At 34.7% G+C, this 23,396-nt stretch overlaps 2 protein-coding genes across 2 annotated transcripts; one reads left to right on the forward strand and one right to left on the reverse strand.

Moving 5' to 3' along the window:
• The first annotated feature begins 303 nt into the window (after positions 1 to 303).
• LOC113300259 (protein IMPAIRED IN BABA-INDUCED STERILITY 1-like) lies at positions 304 to 4,108 on the forward strand. Its single transcript, XM_026549470.1, has 9 exons — positions 304 to 898; positions 1,108 to 1,392; positions 1,510 to 1,827; positions 1,932 to 2,159; positions 2,255 to 2,352; positions 2,510 to 2,621; positions 2,713 to 3,255; positions 3,348 to 3,486; positions 3,696 to 4,108. Exons 1-9 carry the CDS (start codon positions 473 to 475, stop codon positions 3,713 to 3,715), a joined length of 2,169 nt encoding a protein of 722 aa, XP_026405255.1. The 5' UTR covers positions 304 to 472; the 3' UTR covers positions 3,716 to 4,108.
• Positions 4,109 to 4,397: 289 nt separating this feature from the next.
• On the reverse strand, positions 4,398 to 6,793 carry LOC113300260 (60S ribosomal protein L7a-1-like). The gene is made up of 7 exons (XM_026549471.1): positions 6,715 to 6,793; positions 6,450 to 6,497; positions 5,774 to 5,975; positions 5,513 to 5,682; positions 5,063 to 5,191; positions 4,853 to 4,945; positions 4,398 to 4,755 (listed from the first exon to the last, which is right to left on the reverse strand). The coding sequence occupies exons 1-7, from the start codon at positions 6,715 to 6,717 to the stop codon at positions 4,624 to 4,626; spliced, it is 777 nt and encodes a 258-aa protein (XP_026405256.1). The 5' UTR covers positions 6,718 to 6,793; the 3' UTR covers positions 4,398 to 4,623.
• Between the last annotated feature and the right edge of the window lie 16,603 nt (positions 6,794 to 23,396).

A 23,396-nucleotide genomic window follows, 5' to 3' on the forward strand; every position in this document is an offset into this window, starting at 1 on the left:
GATAAAATTGAAGATTTTTTTTTAAGTACCACGTTTTCCGAAACGGAGAAAAAAATATAAATTTGAAAAAAAAGAAAGTCAAATTCATACTGTATGGAAGAAGCTAGGTAAGGTGAGACTTAAAAGAGCATTAATGAGAATAGAATGAAAAAAAAATACACCCTTTTAGCAAATGTTGTTTCCCGCACAAAACAGAAAACAGAGAGGTGGAAAGATAGAGACCCCACGAGTCAGTCATTCTGTCTAGCGTTGAATTCGGTCGACATCATAATTTTTTTGATGTCCTAAAACCAAAAATCCCCTCTCTTCTGTTTCTTCTTCTCTATCTCTCTTCTTCTTCCGCAAATCTCGCGCCTGGTTGTGAGAAGAGAAGAGAGATAGAGAGAAAAACAGAGAAATTTTTAAACCAAAAAAAAAAAAATCAAATGAAATTCAAATTCAGGGTTCAAGACAGGGGATGATCGGCCGTTGAATGGGGTGTGTTAGTACGAAACAGGCAGTCTCTGTCACGCCTGCTTTCGATTATTCCGGTGGCGGAGGAGGAGGGGGGGAGATATTAGCTTCTTCACTTCGGAACAGAGCTGCTTCTTCTATTGGAATTCATCAGAATGAGAAATTGTTATTGGAGGAATTAGATAGGAAATCAACAACAGCTGAAATATTATTACGTGATTGTAATAATAATGATTCGAGAAGAAGCAAATCATCAAAATCAACGAAATCGCATAAATCGACGAAATCGAATGATAATAATAATGTGAGATTGGGGAATTTGCAGAGATATGTTGAAGGTGAACAGATTGCTGCTGGTTGGCCTGCTTGGCTTAGTGCCGTTGCTGGTGAAGCTATTCAAGGATGGGTTCCTCTTAGAGCTGATTCTTTCGAAAAATTGGAAAAGGTATGGGCTTTGAATTTCAATTTCATTTTCATTTTCTTTAATTTATCCAAATTTGATTGTGGTTCGTGCTCGAGGATGCGGTATTTCAATCAATGCTACCCCATTGTTGTATTTTGTTTTAATTTTGTGATCTCCGGTGCAATGGGAAATTGGGGGATGAAGTTGTCAATTGTGGGTACTGACAGAAAGTTTGCAAATTGCAATTGTAGATTGGACAAGGTACATACAGTAGTGTGTTCCGAGCGCGAGACCTTGACACTGGCAAAATAGTTGCGTTGAAGAAGGTTCGGTTCGACAATTTCGAGCCGGAGAGCGTCAGGTTTATGGCGCGTGAAATAATGATACTTCGGAGGCTAGACCATCCCAACATTATCAAATTGGAAGGGATTATTACGTCTCGGTTGTCATGTAGTATATATCTTGTATTCGAGTATATGGAACATGACCTTGCTGGGCTGTCAACCTGCCCTGACATCAAATTCAGTGAAGCACAGGTTTGTTTCGTATTGATTTTGCTTTTGCTGTCGTCCAATGATTGCTCAAATGTATGTATGGGTAGATGGCTTGAAGTAAGTAGTCTTTTAAGTCGTCTAGTTGCAAATGTTGCGCAGGTTAAGTGCTATATGCACCAGCTGCTATCTGGCATTGAGCACTGCCATTCCAGGGGCGTAATGCATCGTGACATTAAAGGGTCTAATCTTTTGGTTAATAACGAAGGGATTCTGAAGGTTGCTGATTTTGGCCTGGCAAATTTCTTTAACCCTGGTTACAGGCAGCCACTAACTAGTCGAGTTGTGACTCTATGGTATCGTCCTCCAGAACTTTTGCTAGGATCCACGGAATATGGAGCAACAGTGGATTTATGGAGTGTTGGTTGTGTATTTGCTGAACTTTTCATGGGGAAGCCTATTCTGCAGGGGAGAACCGAGGTGAAGACATGAAATGTTTGTGATGCAACTTCAGTTTCATTTATATTGCAATCCGAAGCACTAAATGAAGTTCTTATTCTAACTCGATCACGTTTTTTCTATAGGTGGAACAGTTGCACAAAATTTTCAAGCTATGTGGTTCCCCTCCAGAGGAGTATTGGAAAAAATCGAAACTGCCTCATGCAACTATTTTCAAACCCCAGCATCCTTATGAGAGTAGAATTCGAGAAACCTTAAATGAACTGCCGCGAACAGCCTTGAGTCTGATAGAAACTTTTCTTTCAGTAGAACCATATAAACGTGGTAATGCCTCCTCCGCTCTTGCATCTGAGGTAAGTGTTTGCAGAATTCTATGTACCTAGTGCTCAGAAATCCTATTCAGGATTATTACTTTTTCTCTTACCCGTTGCTATCCATCCAATTGCAGTATTTCTCAACTAAGCCTTATGCATGTGACCCATCAACCTTGCCGAAGTACCCTCCTAACAAAGAGATTGATGCAAAAAGTCGTGAGGAGGCACGGAGGTGAGAATTTAAGGCTTGTTCAGTTTCCTGTAAGCCAGAAGCTGCTAGAATGAGGAACAATTTTACCTGTTTTTCTATTAAACAAGATAGTTCATAAGTCAGTTAGGCTCCTACTTAGCATGCAACCTTTGTAATTCTTATGTTACTGGTGTTCCAGGAAGAAAGCCGGGCGTGGGCGTGGTGGAGCTGAAGCAGCAAGAAGATCGACAAAAGCGGGTAAAACCTTGCGAGAATTAAATGGACAGAGTAAACCAGTTGCACCGATGGAGGTATTAGTTCTCTCTAATTTACTTACACTCATTATCTGTTTCATGGTGTGGTTAAGAATTGCCCATTGACTAATAAATGTTGAACCTTCAGGAGGGCCAAGTTAAAAAGTCACAAGCTACAACTGACACTGATGATGCTAATCCAAATACTCGGAAGGAAAATGCCATTGTGAAAGCATGTGGGGAACCTCCCAAGCCATCAACTAATACTGTTCAAGATGCTTCCCATGTAAAGAATGCGTCCCAAGGGGATATTCCTTTTTCAGGGCCGCTGGAAATGATGGCACCTAGTGGCTTTGCATGGGCGAAAAGGAGAAAAGAAGATGCAGTATCAACAAGGTCGCATAGTAGGTCTAGTTCCAAAATTCAAGTCCCTGATGCACTAGATCCCTCTAATGCGTCCCATAAGAAAACTGTTTCTGATTCTGTATGTCAAGAGAGTGGGAATAGTTTACTTGACTCAACTGTCAACTCGAAGCGCCACGATTCATACGAGGTGGCTAAGCGTGTGATGCGCAAACAATGGACACATCTGGATCGTCCTGATTCTTTTGATGAATCAGCATACCATTCTCATGATCTGGCGGCAGCACTGTATCAAAGAGAGGAAATGGTAGCTGTGCAATACAACATGGTAAGCTTTTGTGACCATGTACAACCTACAATTATTTCCTTGTCTACTTCATCGGGTTTATACTAGCTTCACATATTGGCTCCGTATAATAGATGCAGGGTGGCCAGGAAGAAGGGGAGATGGTTGAGTTCTCCGGGCCGCTGTTATCTCAAGCGCATAGAGTCGATGAGCTTTTGGAAAAGCGTGATCGCCATATTCGTCGAGCAGTCCGAAAATCATGGTTTCAAAGAGGTAACCAGAATTAACTCTCTTAAATTCTAAAACTCTTAATTTTACAGATTTGTGGTATGCCATGAATATGAGCCAGTCTAAGTTTGTAAATGTCGGATCTGCATTCTACATTGCATATTTTTATTCGAGCCTGGTCCTTTCTATAGCCGTAGCGTTTTTTTTCTTTCTTCTGATAGTGCTTACAGTACTTCATTCTCGTATTTTGGCAGGGAAAAAGAATGAGAAGTAGCTATCAGTACCTGCTTAAAATCTCAGCACCCAAAACCTTCAACAGACTTGATGTTCATCTGTAATAATCGTCGAAAAAGAAAAATTGTACAAGTGAATCAAACCCAAAAGTAATGAAAGAATCAGATGGGGGTGATTATCAATATGAAGAATGTGAGTAACTAGCAGACAACAAAATTTTGACAACCAAAGGTTGTGGCAAGTCAATGAGAGCAGCATTATCAAATGAAACAGGGGGTAAGCTATTGAAATAGAAAAGAAATGGGTCTCTCATATGTGTTTTACAAACTCCTTCTGAAAGCTGATTTATTTGCAACTAAAGGGTTGTCAATTGATGTATAGCGTATTTAAGCATGGTTCAAGCATTATATAGATTAGCTTTTGTTTGTTTTCATGTATATGGTCAAAAAGAGAGAAACAAAAAGAAGAAAAATGAAAAAAAAAAAAAATTGGATCACTCTTCTTTCAGAAAACAAGACCAGGAAGAAAATAATAATTTGTTTTACAGAACAAAGCTCACTCTTCTTGGAACTCAGAGTGGCTGTATGGAATTGCTTCCAGAGAACCAAGCTATAGAACCGAAATTCCCTAACATTCTCAAATGGCAGTTGCAAACTTGAAGTGGCAAAGCAATAAACAAGGGTGTGCAAACTATGAACAACATGCAAAGACAGAGACAACAGTCCGCTAAAAACCATCATAAAAGTCATGCTAACTGCGATATGAGAAATAAACATCTAGATAAATCCAGCATATATAAATCCGGTTTCTCGTCTTTGCAAAAGACAGAATAGTAAAATAAATCTCAAAACTACAAGTGCTGGTGACAAAATGCTTCTCTTCTCTAGATCAGCTACAGAACTACAGAGGGTTGTAAGAAAATGTTTAGAACTACAAGAACCAGACAACTTAGTTGTTACGTTGAGCTTGCTCCTTGGCCAACACTCTTTCCTTTGCTTTGGTTTTTGCTTGCGACTTTGATCCCATAATACCACCTCCCCATTTCTTTCTGTGCTCATCAAACTTGTCATTGAAGTTGGCCTGGATATTAAGCAAACCAAAAGGAGTCAGTTCAGAGGAAAAAAAATATATGAATAGTTAATCAAAATTTATAACCAAGTAATATAGTTGCTATCACCTTAATTGCCTCCACAATCTTGCTAAAGTCCATCTTATCTTCATTCTTAACTGAGGTCAAGCACAATGCTGAGGCAGTTTTCTTGTGGACGATCTGTTCAAAGTGAAATGAAGCCAGTTGACTTGTTAATATAAATATTTACGATGAGCAATAGCAGATTCTGTAAAATGACCATACAGCTATCTACAGAAAGGAAAAGAAGGAACTGACCGCTCCAAGACGGGCCTTGCCCTTCACAATAGCATAGGGGATCTCCATTTTACGGCACAAAGCGGGCAGCCAGACAACAAGCTCAATTGGGTCGACATCATGGGCAATAACCACCATTTGGGCCTTGTTCTGAATGAAAAATATGCACAAGCCAGGAATATAAGATACAGATAGCATACAAAATATAAGCATCGCCAACAATATAATGACTGTCCAATATCAGACCCTTATGTTCTGTAGGGACACACTTAGTTACTGAAAATTACAAAGCACTTACATGACAAAACATCTGGATTTACATCATCTACTACACGAAATTCAGATGTAAATGTACCTCGATACTAATATTAAAAGATAGAAACACTGATGTATAAATTCAGTAACATGCAACGAAACATCCAAGCATTTTTTCCAAAAATTGCAAGAGAGGAGGATTGCGAGAAAAAATACCTGTTCAATGAGGTAGGTAATGTGGTTAAGTCCGTATTTGACAACAATGGGTTTCTTTGCCTCAACGGTCTTTCCCTCAGACTCAGCCTGTGCCCTTTTCAAAAGCCTTTCCTTCTTGGCAGCCTTGTCTTCAGGTCTGTATTTAAGCAACATCTTGAACAGATTTGTTGCTGCACAAATAACACAATAACACATTGAGTAAAACAAAAATCAACCACAAATATGTCCAAAACCATCAACAAACGAAACAGCTATATATACCTAGGTTCTTGTCTAGGGTCTTTGTGAACTGGTTCAAAGCTGGTGGAACCTTCAACCTTTGCTTCAAAATCCTCCTTTGACGTTGAATACGAACAACCTTGGGCCATTTGACAAACCTATGCAAATCCTTCTTGGGAGGTAATGCACCACCAATTCCATATTGCCTTGGTCGCCTCTCAAACAAAGGGTTTGCAACCTTCTCCTGCAACATCAAAACACAGGAAACTTTATAATCACAACATAAATACTAGTAACTAAACAACCACATGATTGAAAGCATTGCTGTAGGTTGTTCACTTTCAAGGTTGGGAGAAGACAAATAAAACCATTCTGTAGTATAAAAATCATCTCTCTAAGTACCTAGTCCAGTCCTGAAAAATATAATACCCAATTTCTAGGGTTTACTGAAACAACTCTTTAAGTCCAATCCTCCGAAACATCTAATCAAACCAAAAAGTTGAAGCAAATAACTTCACAGAATCTCAAATAACCAATATCAACCCCCTTTAGGGTTTGACATTGATTATGAGATTCTGCAAAGTTATGCACCACAAAACACAGAAAAATACTAATAATACATGATAAGCATAAAGAGACGTGGAGATACAACATCTGGCTAAACCTCACATCATTTCTTAAATCAAAATACTAACAACACTTAGAGATTACAACTTACACTCTTCTTCTTTGCTGCTACTGGAGTTTTAACACCTTTCTTGGGAGCCTGCAATAAACATTAACAACAACAGATTAGTCTAGATTTCATGAACAAAACAATGATGAAACCAAAAAACAGGAAGAAATTGTGAAAACAAGTTCAAGATCTTGGATAAAAATGAAAACCATGAAGCTGAAAACCCTAGAAGAAGGAGGGATTCAGATCGAACTGAGATCCTCAATATCAGAATGGAAACAGAGAGATATGGAGAGAGAGAGAGTACCATTGCTGCTGCAGGTTGGAGCTGGTTCTGAAGAAGAAGGGAGGCGCTCACAGATGATAGAAAGAAAAAGAAAAAGATAAACTTCTAGGGTTTATCCCATTTATTTCAACACGAATCGGGAGATTATGGACAAGTCCATCATCCTTTTTCATTACCCGGCCCAATATTCTGGATAATTTCATTAGTCTTGGGCTTCTGGCCTGTTTAAGCTAGCCATCGAGATCCAAGTGGATTCCACAACGCATTCGACCACATGCGGATTTTACAGGGTGGTCGAATAAGATTTCTACGGACTTTCGTAAAATTTTCAGGATAATAATTTTGATCTGGCATTGTGAGTTCAGAACTGAACCAGTGTCTTCGCCACCATTATATAAGGTAAGTAGATTTTTCGGTATAATATTTTTTATCTCGCATTATGAGTTCAGAATTGAACAAGCGTCTTCGCTCCCTTTAGATGAGATGGATATGATGCCAGACAACTATAAAGTTATCATAGTTATTTATCATATTTTTAGAAGAAAAAAACGATATATCAGATAATAAAAGAAAGGTGTATCACTCGGAAAAAAGATATTCTAATCGACATATATTATTACTCAGATAATAATTTTGATCTCGCATTGTGAGTTTAGAATTGAACTAGCGTCTTCGCCACCATTACATGTTACATATGGTAAGTAGATTTTTAAGCATATTATTCATGATTCAGAATGAGAGAATTTTAATCGATATATACTGTTACCGTAAGTAAATCTCAGTTCATTTTATCTAGAGTTAGAGTTTTTGGGATTGTGTTGTTTGTTTAATGGTATCTGAAATGTTTGATTTTTGTCCGAAACCAAGTGGTCAGATTCATGTCAAAGGATACGAAAAAAAACTCATGATCAATATTAAGAATATTTGTATTAGTATGTCGTGGTTCAATCCCATCTACTTAATACTATTATCAATATTTCCTTTACTGACTAATATATACTTCTGCACAAAGCGACAAGGATGATTCATTTCTCTCAGAAAAACAGAACTAATTTTCTTAACCAACAAAGACATATTATAGGTAACCTAAATTATATTGTTACATGTACATAAACATCAACAAGCAAAGGAGGACTTGATTTAAAAGTGATTTTAATGTTTTCGTTGTTTGCCTGCTTTGATATGAATCAGGAGAAAATTGATATTAGTAAAAGAATATTGTAGTATGCTGATTAAGTCTATTATCAGCTAACTCTGGTTAAGTCCATAATTAGTTGACATTTGTTGAAAAACAAGGTACAAAGAGAGAGCATAGAGTAAAAAACACAGAAACAAATAAAGCTACATTGTGCTAAATGTATTTCAATATCTTAAAATGAAAACCAGACCACCAATATATATCATGTGTGTGTGAAAGTCTGTGCACACGATTATATGAGTTCTTCCCACTAAGAAACTTTACGGAAACACAAATACATGAAGTTAATGAACCACTATTTATTTCTACTAATAGGCTTAGTAGTTTAACAAGCAACTAACAATTAACACGTGTGAGGACTAGTCACGCATGGTTAATACACGACAAAGGTTATGCTCGTGTAAATATTGTAGTTTGAGTTTAACCAAAACTCCAATAATATATATATATATATCATCTAACGGTGGTGAAGGTGCTAGTTCATATTTGAACTCGCGCTACGAGATCAAAATACTTTTCGATTTTTTATTCGAGCGACTCCCCGAGATTCTCTAAAAATCTAGATGTTTCTACTAATTTCATGAGAGTATTTTAGAGCGCCTTTGTGCCTTGTAGATCCAGGAAAATATATATATATATATATATATATTTGTAAAGAGTCTCTTTGATCTATACAGACAAAAAAATGTATACCTAATTAAAATTTCAAACACCTACCAATTTCTTTAATTAATGAAATATATTTACTTCCATAAACCAATGTAATAAAATATAGTTTCCTTGGATGAAATTATACCTATATTCAATACATAATCAAGTAATAAGTTACATACATTATGTCGATGTCGCATTTACGAAGTTCAAATGATAAACGTTATACTTCATTGACGCTTTGATCATAATAATATGACCAAGTCTAATACTAGAGTATCATATATAACCTCGCATTGTTTTCAATCTTAAGCGACTTGAAAGAAGCGATAGGAATGGAAAAAAATCAAGTTAGTATTACTAACCTCAAGTGGAAGGATGACGTCTTCGTTATAGTCGATAAGTCTTCGTGTTCTTCAGGTCTTCAGAGTATTACTTGTATGTCTCAACATTATTAGATTTTATGCTCTAACCTAAATGAAGCTGACTCTAGTAATATTTGAGTTTTGATACTAAAATATGACAACCAAACTTGACATACCAACGCTTGGTAGGTTCAACCGAGCAATGCTCTAACACAATCAAATTAATGATCCTATTTTCACTCAATTATAAACAATATAATGGAAGTTAAGTTCGTTCCCACGAAGAGAAGAGAATTTTAGTTGTTGAGAAGGTCACACAGTGAGGCAATAAGCAATAGAGAGACATATGACCAAGGAATCCTTCTTTGTTACTAAATATTCATCAAAGTAGTATATTTATCCATTCGTCATTAATCATAGATTATCACCAAACATAGAATAACAATAAGTTATATATCCCCTAAATTCCTAATGTCACCGGATACGAAAGCGCTCGACTAGCAGATTATATCCGTCTGAGCCACCAAGAATAAGCTCTTAAGGTTTAAGCTAGTTGAATGCTTTAGGTCTCGTGAACTTAGTTTTATCCTAGCATCAAAAGCATAAGCTCGGTCTGCTTACTAGTGTTGTCTTTACACGTGACTGCTCCACAGAATCCACCTGCACTGTTTCACGTTTTCTACTTTTTAAAGTGTTGTTCAATAATTACAAATCTCACTATCCTTTATTATCTTTAAGTTAATTAACAAACTAAAGTAGTTGGCCACCTAAAAAATCTAACAATCAAAACATTCATATTAGCAAAGACAATCGATAATCATATGAAGAAATCAAAACATATTCATACACTGAACCAAATCATACTTAGAACTTAGATTTCATCCTAAATCAATAGGTGTTTAGCTACTCATGGATGTAAAAGCGTCCATGATACACATATAAGAAAAGTAAAGAGATATTGTTACGATTGATGAGAACCGCTCTGAAACCCTAGCTTTTGCTTAGTTGTGTTGTTTCTCCTCTCCAAGCTTGAAAAATAATATAAAATATGTCTTTTAAATTTTTTTGGAAGTCCTCTTATATGGTATTCATGAGATGTAAGTCTTAGAACCCATCCACGTAAAAAGGGACCCAATAAGTTTGTCTCTATCAGTATATGCGATTTTTAATGAGCAATGCCGACTCTAGGCTCAAAATAACTCAACTCTCTGGCCCAAAACTTGCTCCAGTCGACGTTGTCTGTTTTCTATGAGCAATTGTCTAAAATACACCATCTCTTCCAGAAATAGTGCTACAGTCGGTATGTTAGTAGCAATGCCGACTGTTGTATTGTAGAGCGCCATTTTTCGTCTCGACTTTTTTGCCCGTAATTTCTTCGTCCGAGCTCGGAATGACCTCATTCTTTTGTCGTTCATTTCGTATTTTCGTTATCTTCAAAATGGTATTAAGAACTCCTGGATTTAAATGAGTTGAACTTGGTTATTGGCTCTTAATATGTTTTTGAACATTCTTTGCTCCATTTCATCGCACTTCTTCCACTTCTATTTCCTCTAGACACTTGGATATTTGGAGAACTTCACTTTATAACTCTTTTATAGACATTTTTACTCTTTGAGAAGATTCACCTAACAGAAATAAACAAAGAAAAACAAGATAATATGTAAGAATTATAGCTAAAACAAGTATGGAATGGACATTAAAATCATGTAAATTATGCACTTATCACAGATTGTAAAAGGATATTCCTCAATCATCCAGGGAAAACAGTTCTGATTAAACATGTGTTCGGGCTAATTCCTTTGTACTACATGGCCACGTCATTACTCCCAAAGGTTGTCATTGCAAGATTGGATAAATCTTTTTAGATGACAAGGAGTACGATGGGCTAGGAATAATATCGCATTATCTCAACTAAATAGAGCTCAAATCGCAAAGTTTGTGCGGAAACTCCTTGAAGACCATAAGTGTGTACGAGGTGCAATTACGAAAGCCAAGTATTTCAAGGATAAATCTTTTTGGGAAACTACAATAAATTCGAGAAGTTTTTTTACGTAGAAAGCAATAATATAATGCAGAGAAGACTTGAAGGATGAATTCATCTGGAGTGTTGGAAATGGTGATATAATTTTTATAATCAAAGATCCGTGGTTGAATAATCACCACAATCACATACCGAAATTGAAAGAAAATACTTCTTTGGGAAATATCACTAAAATTTCATAGCTTATATTGCAAGGCCCAACCAGATGGAATATTGAACTCATATACCAGCTATTTCAAGACTATCCAGCATCACATATATTGAGCATATATTAACCAAAAGCAGAAGTAGCTGTTGAAGACCATCTCATCTGGAAACCACGACTGAATGATACATTTTTCTTGTAAATCTTTCATAAAGTACCTGAAACAAAAACAACAAAGCTCATTTACTTGATACCTTTCCATGGGAAACTTTCTGGAACATCAAGGATCTTGCACCCAAAAAGTCCGTCTTCATATGGAGAGTATTACATTGCATAAAGGATTAGATATTTTTAAAACTCTAGGAAAGTTTGTAAAAGGTAACAACAAAACATGCAAACTCTGCAGTATGGCAGTTGAAGACCTTGAACATATTTTTTCCCACTGTCTTGTGGCTGTCTCCACATATTTTTGGTTTCCCTTTAGGTTGCAGAACAAAAACATACCAATGAATGAGTTGCAGACAAGTAATTGCTAGCTGGTTAGTGGAGAAGGGGTCCTATGAGGTATTTAAGGTGGGTATTTGTGTGTTATGGGCATTATGGAAAAACATGAATGTTAGAGTTTCCAATAAAAAGAACCTATTTATTCAAAGAGTTATCAAAGATGTTGTTTACTAGTTCAATTATGCTACCTCATGGCTCCCAGAGGAAGAACAATACACCCTAACTAAGCAAACCCATAAGATTGTTACCTAAATGGAATTTGACGGAAGCTAACTGGATAATATGCTGCTTTCGACAACTACAAGGCAAGATGGGTATTCATTGTTAGATATCATAACATAAATTACAAAGGTTGTAGAACCATGAAGTTTTAAGTCGTATGGAGGCAGAAACAAGAGCAGTTCAATTAGCTTTTAAATTTGCGGTAGTGGCTGGTCTGCGACAGGTGATTATTGAAAGTGGCGCGGAGAAAGTGGTCAAGATGTTGAATGAAGAAAAAGCTCACATCCCTTGGAGATTAATGCAGATTGTTAATCAAATCATAGTTCAAGATAGGAATCCCACGGCTATAAAAATTGTCAAAATCAAAAAAGATAGGAACATAGTTGCCCATACTCTGGTTAAATGTTCATTAAAAAATCACTCTAATATATGGTAGTTTACTTCTCAACCATCTTCTTGTATATGGCCTTGCTTGCAAGACGCTAAGTCAATTTCTTAGTTTTTCTCCCTTTTCCTTGTAGCAAAAAAATAAAAATATAATACGAAGGGAAACAGATCAACCACAAAAAAAAAAAAACACTCGCACATAAAACGTGGATTTAATCATATGCAATTACCGTTATGACACGTGTTTCCCTGGTGATTGAAAAATAAAATGTTCCTTCTCTCACAGATTTTTTTTCTTTTTGACAAACTCTGATTATTAAAATACAATGCGCCTTCTTTTACTTTTTTTTTTTTACAATGTCTTGCGTTAGTATATCATTTTTTTTAGAGGAACAGGGAACATGAAATCCCCAAAACTTATTGATAATTATATTCAATTACATCCATAAACCGAAATACATGGTTAGTACAATAATCTTGTATCGAAAAAAATCAAAAACAAAATTCTACACCAAATACATATAAACCTACACGAGATTGAAATCTTCTAATGGTTTATAACCATTTTGTTGGATACTCTCCAAGAAGATACGATGCTTCCATAAAAGAAGTAAAATGCTCAAATTCCACATCAAATTTTGTGATCTCTGATCATCACGTCCATAATTGGTTGAAGGAAAGATTGAACGAAATCGAAGGCTCTCCTGGAGGTATGAGAAACTGTAATTGCATACACTTGCATGAGAGATAAAAGATATAATACAAACACATTAGTCAGTGTTATAAAGCAAATTTATTTATCCGACACATAAAAAAGCTAAGCTGCTCCATCCAAGTCTTAACAAAATCAAAATCCGGGTAGAAATGGGAAAGTAATTTTAGGAAGAAATGAATGTAAAAGATCAAGAAAACTGATTGTTGGATGAAGGTAACTATATCTAAGATTAAGATAACTACCTAGTGAGATAATATAATTGTAGAACATTTTTAGGAGAAAGAATTCCTTTGTTTTAGGGAGGTTCATAAAAAAGTTATTTGTTCCAGGTTTTTTTTTTAAAGAGTTTATCGGTGAAGAAAATTGGATGTTAGTTGTTGTGTTTGATCTTTAATTTCCTTTTCTTTTATTTTATGTAAGGTAATTTTTTCTTCTCTCTTAATAAAATAATCTTTATACAATTTTTATTAAAATGATCATGTTTTTTTATCACGTGGGTGTTAGTTGATGTGTTTGATATTTATTTATTTTTCCTTTTAGTTACGAAAAATGGATGACTTATGGCACCGCTTGTTTACATTTAGATCAGGGATCCCTGTAGAGATGGTGGGTTTTATGTTTCCAGAACTTTTGGGATTAACTATTATTGTGGGATGGGATCTTCCTTAGAGATTAGTTGATCGTTGTGTTCCTCTAGAAATTTTGTAAGGTGTTGAGTATAATTATATTCTCAAATACATTGGGGGGAGAACTTACATTAATAAAACATATCACCTTATTCATGGCTATCATTATCATTTGATGAACTTACCATTAGAATATAGGGTTTGGGTGGTGTTTGAGAAGAATTTGGACGGTGGCCGATATCCCTAACAAATAGATGATGTGATGAAACTCCTTCTAAGGTATTTTTTTTTAATCTTTATACAATTAATAGTGGTTAGTTTTGGTCATGTTGTAACCGAATTTGAGGGTATTAGTCAGGGTTCATACACTTCTCTTCCTATCTACGCATCGTTATTTTTAATATTCACATGCTTTTGTTGTACCCCTGTTAATTAGGGTTCATACACTTCTCATGGTTGGTTCCACTTATTAGAGTGGGGTAAAAACTTCATGCAGTGTGACGCAAACCACTCAAAATTGGCAATACATCAACTAGTATCATGCTTCTTATTCCATCATTTAGGTCTTTACCTCATTGTGTGCTTTGTGATTGACTGTCAATGGGACTTGGTAGACATATGAGTCTAGCCACACGTAGTTGCATAAACCTAGTGGCTTCACTAATTTGGCACCACTGTACGACATACAATTTCTCTCTTATTACATGGGTGCAGTAGTATTGTCCTGATCAGTTTTCTCTTATATGTTTTTCTTATACGTTTGAAGGCTTTAAGCGGAGCTCCTGATTTGCTAGGCAGAGATGGAAGTTCGTCATGATATTCAAACTAGAAAGACAACGATTAGTCATAAACATGAAATACTTGAATGAGTTTATGTAATAACTTACTTTCTCAATATCGTCATTTCTTCAGTTTCAGGAATTTCTTTTTTCTCAACTGATTTTCTTCCGTTTGTATTGAATATATTTTCCAATTCCATCAGTACTTGGATTTCTATAAGTTTTTTCACACGTGGTTTCATGTTTGAAGATTTATCGACGATAAAATTTAAAAACCGATGAGTTAGCAGACTTTTTTGATAAAGGTGGGGGACTAATTAGTCAGTATGGTAGAGGAGAAGAGGGAAGAGAGATTAGATGGAAATGAAATGAGAAGATGAATTAGGTTAAGTTTTAATTATAATGGGGTAAGGTAGTTTTGTAACTTTACAAATTTTGCCACCACCTTAGCCCATCTAAAATTAGGCATACCTCAATTAATCTGGGGATGCCCCAATCCATCCGTCAATTAATCAGGGAAAATCTTATGATTTTTGTATTATTTTATTTTTTTTGTATCTCAATGCATATACTAACTTGGACCCTACATGAGATGGAAATACTCGCGACAAATATTTCAAGCCTCGTCTTCTTCCTCTTTCCTTTTTTATCACAGTTACAGTGAAAGCTATTAAAATCTAAGTGAACTATTTTTATAATCATTTTCCTCACCGTAAAAACTAATTACAATTGTTCTTCGTATTTTATTCGTTTCTTTATCTTGATTTTCTCATCTATCTATTATCGGCACAATAGATTTAATTACCAATTGTAAAACTGAATTTATCAATCTTAATCAAAAATTAGGGATAAATCATTTTAGTGTCGCCAATGAGATATTTTGAGTATGGGTAAACAATTTATTCCATTTGTATAGCGATTAGAGTATTGCAAAAAAAAAAAGGTTTGTGAGTTTTTATTAGATCTATTAATGGCTGGAAGGGAAGTTCCTTATTAGCTCGATCAACAGGTTTTAAAAAAAAATAAAAATTGAGCATGGATTTGCTAAGTTGTTTAAGCATAATCCATTACTACTGTTTAAAAGCATTAATCAAATAAAAAGAGAAACTAAAAGAAGAAAGTAATAGAAGAAAATATTATTTGTGACCCACTACCTAGTTGTATATGAGTTTGATTATAAACTAAAGAAATTATTTTAGTTAGGTTATTTACGGAGATAAGGGTAAAGTTGGAAGTTGTATTATTTTACATGTTGGTTCCGTCAAATCTCGCTAGAAAATCTAATGCCTCATGGAAATTATCATATGAAGCAAGATGGCAAAGAAGAAAGGGATTACAAACTTACAACAAAAGGGAGATCGTTTTAATGTGGTCAATGCTTTAAATGGAAGCAAAACTTCTCTTAAGATCTTTAATATGTGGTTTGTTAATAATGTCCCAAGATAAACAAATAGTGTAACTCGTGAACTAGCAAAAAAAAGCTAGTGGTAATGTTGTTTTTACTTTCTAGGAAGAAAATATCCATGTGTGGTTAGAGTCCCTCATTAGAGGAAAACTCAGTAAGAATCATCAATTTTATTGAATGAATTATCCTAAATAAAAATAAAAAAAATCATAAGGTTTAAGAAGATTCTTGATTACTCTCCCAAAATAATCGAAATTTACAACACAAATAAGATTAATTGTGTTAATTACAAAAACAACAGGTAAAGGTCCTCATGCTACCACTTGGATCTGGAACCTACATGTCGAAGATCACGATTTCAATAGCCATACCAGTGGTCACGGTAACTTCCTTCTTCATAGGTTAGGTGTTGTCATCCAAAAGGGTGTTAGTGCGCAACTTGTAAGTAGGTTACCAACCAAATCATTGTAGTTTTTATTTTTATTTTTTTTCATTTCGCTAATACTACAATTAAAGAAAATCAAAAACACATTTTTATTTTGTTAATATTGTATAACATTACAAAAAAAAAGAACTCATTAATTGATTTGGATATTATAAATTATTTACTATATAATAAACTAAGATAACCACCTTGCCTCCACTGTGATCGATGGTCATTGTCACCTACATGAGTAACTCCTATTAATTTCACTGAAGATATTTCATCTTGATGAATATGTATGAACATAATACTGTGTGGATTAATAGCACCATGGCAGAAACCTCTCTTCTTCAGTTTTTTCAAAACTTTTGCAAATAATATGTAAGTATCATTATATAAAGAAAAATTATAAGGATGTTTGATATTGATCTTGATATCCATAATTTGGATACATGGGTCTTGATTAACTACTTTTCAGTTGGTAATAAAAAAGCAAATAAAAGCCTTTACTTTCATATGAGTCCCTTTTTTTTGTGTATGGTGTGCTATTGATAATATTAATGCTGATGTTGGTTTTCATAGATCTCATCACTGAAATTTGATAATTCTGATCATAACGGTACAGCAAAAGCATGTGTATAAAATGTAAGATGCAGCTATCCTTAAATTTCCTATTAAAATGCATTTATCATAGAGCATAGAAGATAAGGTAACTACAATACCTTCAGAATATATTTATTTAATCTCTAATCTTTCACGTTATATAACCCTTTCAACAGTTTCATCAATTTGTTGGAATACAAGCCTTTCTTCTCTGTAGGAATATTCCAAGCTTTCATTGAAACAATATCTTTAGTTCTTTAAACACACGTGAATATATCAGCACTAGTTAGAGATGCAAGATTCTCTAGAGTATAATCACTTGATACGCAGCCACAAAATTTGAGGTGTGTAAAATTCGGAGCACATAGTTCAAAATTATCATTGTTTTGATTTTCAGAATATACAAAATGTTTGAGTAGAGGCAAGGAAACAATGAGATTCATATTAGGAGATTCACAATACAGTTCCAGCGACTCAAGAGCAGGGAAACTTGAGAAGATCTTAGTAACCAAATTCTCATCATCAAACGCCAGAGATGCAAGAGTGAGACGCAATGATTTCAGCCGAGGCAAACTAATTGAGATAGGTAAGATAATCTTCTTTCTGTCTTCATTCTATCGATATAAAACCAAGACTTACGCTTCAAAAAAAAAACCAAGACCAATTCCAATTTTAGCAGCTATTTACAAGTAGTCAAGCAAGAAGGAATCTCAAAATCACCTCTAACGTTTTCAATGTCAATACATAGCTCTTCAACATTCAGTCTTACAGCAGACGCGATCCATCTATAAACATGATCAAAACTGAGATGAGGAATTTGCATCTCCCTGCTACAAAGTTGAAATCGTTGAATACGAGAGCGGTCACACAGAGTGAATACCTTGTCCACAAAAGGTATTAAAGCATTTCCTGTTGGACCAATTCTGCGTGATGGAAGCCAGTGCACATGGGAGATAGAGTTCAGAGTTGGCAAAGATTTCCAGACATACATCCATCTTTTGGACAAAACACAAGTCTGGACAACATATTTCATATCATTGAATGACAAAATATGATGTATGAGGGAATCATGAAGATTATTGATTCTGTTTTCATTTGATGTTTCAGCCATGGTTATAAATTTCAAACCAATAAAAACCCTAAATCAGTGTAATTTTGACCCCTAAGGCTGTGGAAAGTACTTTTCAGAACCCTAGAATGAATTATTTCCAAATGTTTGAAATTGAAATGCAGGGGGGATAAAGGTTAAGTTCAGTGAGTCAGAGGGAAAAGGTTCCGAAATGAAATGAAATTTCTTTCAAGATAGATGTGAAGTACAATGAAACATGATGCGTGGTTTTGAACAACTTACCCATTTTAACGATCCATGAAGTTTTTTTCTCTTGATATTTCAACTTTGAGTTTTCTTCTTCTTCCTCCAAAAATACCAAATCATCTTCAAATCATTCTTTTCACTCGATTTCTCAGCCTTCCTCTCGAGTTTTCTTCTCTCATTTATCGATTATATTTTTTCAAGTTTCTCTCTATGTCATCTTCAATTCTTAGATTGATGGGGGCGTTTTAATTTTAACAAGACGACGTTTTGACCGGCCAACTTAAGAAGTTGACTACTTGACCAAATTATTAGACTTGGACGGGTACAAGAGAATTAGATTCCTTAATTTTTTTCGGGATGATTTGAAGATGATTTGGTATTATCATATGAATCAATCAAGATGGCAAAGAAGAAAGGGATTACAAACTTACAACAAAAGGGAGATCGTTTCAATGTGGTCATTGCTTTGAATGGAAGCAAAACTTCTCTTAAGATCTTTAATAAGTGGTTTGTTAATCATGTCCCAAGATAAACAAATAGTGTAACTCATGAACTAGCAAAAAAAAGCTAATGGTAATGTAGTTTTTACTTTCTAGGAAGATAATATACATGTGTGGTTAGAGTCCCTCATTAAAGGAAAACTCAGTAAGAATCAATTTTATTGAATGAATTATCCTAAATAAAAATAAAAAATATCATAAGGTTTAAGAAGATTCTTGATTACTCCCCCAAAATAATCGAAGTTTGAAACATAAATAAGATTAATTGTGTTAATTACAAAAACAACAACTAAAGGTCCTGATACTACCACTTGGATCTGGAACCTACATGTCAAAGATCACGATTTCAATGGCCATACAAGCGGTCACGGTAACTTCCTTCTTCATAGGTTAGGTGTTGTTATCCAAAAGGGTGTTGGTGCACAGCTTGTAAGTAGGTTACCAACCAAATCATTGTAGTTTTTATTTTTTTATTTTTTTCATTTCACTAATACTACAATTAAAGAAAATCAAAAACACATTTTTATTTTGTTAATATTGTACAACATTACAAAAAGGAAAAAGAAAAAAAGAACTCATTAATTGATTTGGATATTATAAATTATTTACTACATAATAAACTAAGATAACCACCTTGCCTCCACTGTGATCGATGGTCATTGTCACATACATGAGTAACTCCTATTAATTTTATTGAAGATATTTCATCCTGATAAATATGTATGAACACAATACTGCGTGGATTAATAGCACCATGGCAGAAACCTCTCTTCTTCAGTTTTTTCAAAATATTTGCAAGTAATATGTAATTATCATTATATAAAGAAAAATTATAAGGGTGTTTGATATTGATCTTGATATCCATAATTTGGATACATGGGTCTTGATTAACTACTTTTCAGTTGGTAATAAAAAAACAAATAAAATCCTTTACTTTCATACTAGTCCTTTTTTTGTGTATGGTGTGCTATTGATAATATTAATGATGATGTTGGTTTTCATAGATCTCATCAATGATGCCTTTGATAGGATCATTGTTTTCATGTTTGGTATACAATTATAATACATAGAATTTGTTTCAAGAAAGAAATTGGGATTGTTTCATTTGCCTGTTTTTGCTCATGATATACCTTTGGTTCCTTCAAATTTTCAAACTCCAATACATTCTTCTTCAGTGCAACAACTTCATGGTGATGATGATAATGATCATACACAAACATACCATCTGTACCATATTCTATCTTTCCTACCTGCTAATTACCAATTAGGTTTATTTTTTATAACTCTATGGTGCTGCTCATACCCAACAACCTGATTCATCATTGAAATTTGATAATTCTGATCATAACGGTACAACAAAAGCATGTGTATAAAATGTAAGATGCAGTTATCCTTAAATTGCCTATTAAAATGCATTTATCATAGAGCATAGAAGATAAGGTAACTACAATACCTTCGGAATATATTTAGTTAATCTCAAATCTTTCACGTTATATAACCCTTTCAACAGTTTCATCAATTTGTTGGAATACAAGCCTTTGTTCTCTGCAGGAATATTCTAAGCTTTCATTGAAATAATATATTTAGTTCTTTAAACACAAGTGAATATATCAACACTAGTTAGAGAAGCAAGATTCTCTAGAGTATAATCACTTGATAGGAAGCCATAAAATTTGAGGTGTGTAAGATTCAGAGCACATAGTTCAAAATTATCATTGTTTTGATTTTCAGAATATACAAAATGTTTGAGTAGAGGCAAGGAAACAATGAGATTCATATTAGGAGATTCACAATACAGTTCCAGCGACTCAAGAGCAGGGAAACTTGAGAAGACCTTAGTCACCAAATTCTCATCATCAAACGCCAGAGATGCGAGAGTGAGATGCAATGATTTCAGCCGAGGCAAACTAATTGAGATAGGTAAGTGAAAAGGCGAGGGTACCCAAATATACCTCAAGCTAAAACTTTTCCTACCTATAAGTCCTTTCTCCGAAAGTGATTGTCTATGGACTGAGTCGAGACAATACAACTAATCGGTTTACACTTCGTGTGATCGTCTATGGGTGCGAGATCAAGACAATACAACAACGAAGTATGTTTACTTGATACAAAGGTTCGGACTTAACCAAACACAATAGGATTGCTTATCAAGTAAATAAGAATTAACGTTTGTGTGATTTACTTTAATTATTATAAAACAATTATAATGCGGAAACATTAAGTAAATGACACAACAAGATTTTGTTAACGATGAAACCGCAAAAGCAGAAAAACCCTGGGACCTTGTCCAGAATTGAATACTCTCAGGATTAAGCTGCTACACAAAATTACATCTAACTTCGTATAGTTGAGACCAAGCAACTAAACCTATAGTTCACCTAGTTTCGTCTGTATTCCCACGCCTCCAACTTATAAATAAGTCATGTACTTGGAACAATTCCTTTGGTTCGTATTCCAAATAGTAAAGGAACAATAAATTTGTTTGGTATCAACTCTCTTCAACCAAGTGATATGAGTCAAACAAAGGCTATTCCGTTTATCTTAACATAAACTTCTTCGTCAAGTCCTTAGATCTAACTTATGTTCAATTACCGAAGTAATCGTTTAAAATTAAGCCAAGAACGCACCTTATCCAAAGAATTGTGTTGATGACGATCTACTCAATTAATCAATCCAATCTACCACAAGGATAAACCGATTATTAATTGGATCCTCTTTTACCAAAACAAGTATTGTGCACACCAACGATTATAAAACCAAGTCAGAACTTCAATATTTTCTTTGTCTTCAAATCTTCTTAAATCTTCACTTAAAACCTGCACACAATCACTTGAATCTCTTGTGATCAATCACGCACAGAACAGAGTATGTTAAAAATGGATTATCACAAGATCGTCTTTAGAACTAACAACAGTCTAAAGATCTATGTCGAAACTCTGAACTAGTTTGAGTGAATCTTATATCAGGAGAGAAGATTCTCAAGAATAAACAAACTAGGTGCAATCAAATTTCAACCACCGTTAGTCAACCAAATCAATCGAAAATAAAAGATAAACCGTAATCATCTAGTTTCCCACAAACGGTACACGCCAGAGCTTCTCAATCCCAAAGAATACTTTGAACTGAGCGGTCGAAAGAGATTTCGCCTAATTAGGTTACTTTCCTCTCCGAATAGGCGGCTACACCAGTAAAAACAACAAAATAGGAAGTTTATTGTTACGAAGGATTAGTTTGCTAGAAAGGAAAACTTCAAGTATTTATTGACAAGGAAGTTTGGACACCAAGGGATTTCCAAAACCGAAAATATTCTCAATATATTCATTAAAGAACAAATTCGGTTTCCATAATTCCTGGAAATGCTCTGTCCAAAAATAATGATCTAAATCTCTCGGAAAATCTAATTAGTAAATGCACATTACTAATTCTTATATTTACTTACAAAATGAAATTAACCTTAATTAAAAGATTCTTAACTTACTTATGTTTTGATCCTGGGATTTTCTTCCCTTATCTATTGAGGAATAACTTTGAACAATTAAAGAAATAAACATTCACAACACGTGTTCAAAGTATGTCGACATCCTTACTTTGTAAGTTCTCTTTCACACTTACAACCTTGAAACCGATTTGCCACACTTCCAAACAAGTTTAGAATTGGTTCATCTGACTTTCAAGAACTATGCGATTGATCAAACAAGCATTCAATCACAATCATGGGTTTAACGGTTCTACCAAAACAAGTTTTGGTTCTACCTTCCATTGAGTATTGTGCATAGTCACACTAGCTTTCCAAATTTCGGTTGACTAGGTACTAGGATCGATTCCTCACATATATATATGATATCTTTCTTATATGTGTTGCACATGTCCATAGGATCAGTTCCCCTTTTCCTAAAAACGTGTTGCACATGTCCATAGGATCGGTTCCCCTTTCTGCTATAAACCTTGTTGCGCCCCATAAAAGGATCGGTTCCCCTTTGTGATGTACTACACCTCTTACTAGGATCGGTTCCCCTTTCACATATTTGGTCAGACATAAAACACAAACCCGATCATACCATCTTAGGTGATTACTTAAGATCGGTTTCACTAATAAAAGTCATACCAATACATAAGTCAGGCCTTTGTGAATAGTTATACCAAGAACACAAAGAAGTTGTGAGCGGTTATACTCAATCACACATATTGGTTGTTCATAAGATATGCAATGAATAACAAAATCAATAACACCTGGCAATTTCCTTTTCGGTTCACAAACAAGTTTATGAACTTACTTCCTTAGAACACATGTAAAACATTGTTCCCTAGGATGAAATCCTCACCTCGTACCCATACATAATCACAATAGCATTTAAATGATTATGGCGATGTCTTATCTACAAAGTTTAATGGTTAAACAATAAACCTCGTATTGTATTCCTTAATACTATGTGTATCTAGAGTTCAAATATGTTTCGCAGTTTTGTTTTCAATATGCACGACTTGAAAGATATGTTAGGGAATGAAACAGTTCAAGTCAAATATCACTAACCTCAAGTGGAAGGATGATTGTTGTCGTTGTATCTCCTTTCTTCTTCACATCTTCAAGGCTTCACAATACTTGTAATGTCTCATATCCTAATACTTTCAAGCTAACCTATACGAAGTAAACTCTAGTACATAATCAAGCGACTCTTAATATGAGTTTGATTCACTAAAATATGACAACCAAACTTGACATACCAACGCTTGATGGGTTCAACCGAGCCATGCTCTAACAATCTCCCCCCTTGTCAATTTTAGTGACAAAACTCTTACATCATATGGATAAACAATTCATTACA

This window comes from Papaver somniferum, chromosome 7, assembly GCF_003573695.1.
Source record: "Papaver somniferum cultivar HN1 chromosome 7, ASM357369v1, whole genome shotgun sequence".
In the NCBI taxonomy this organism is placed as follows: Eukaryota; Viridiplantae; Streptophyta; class Magnoliopsida; order Ranunculales; family Papaveraceae; genus Papaver; species Papaver somniferum.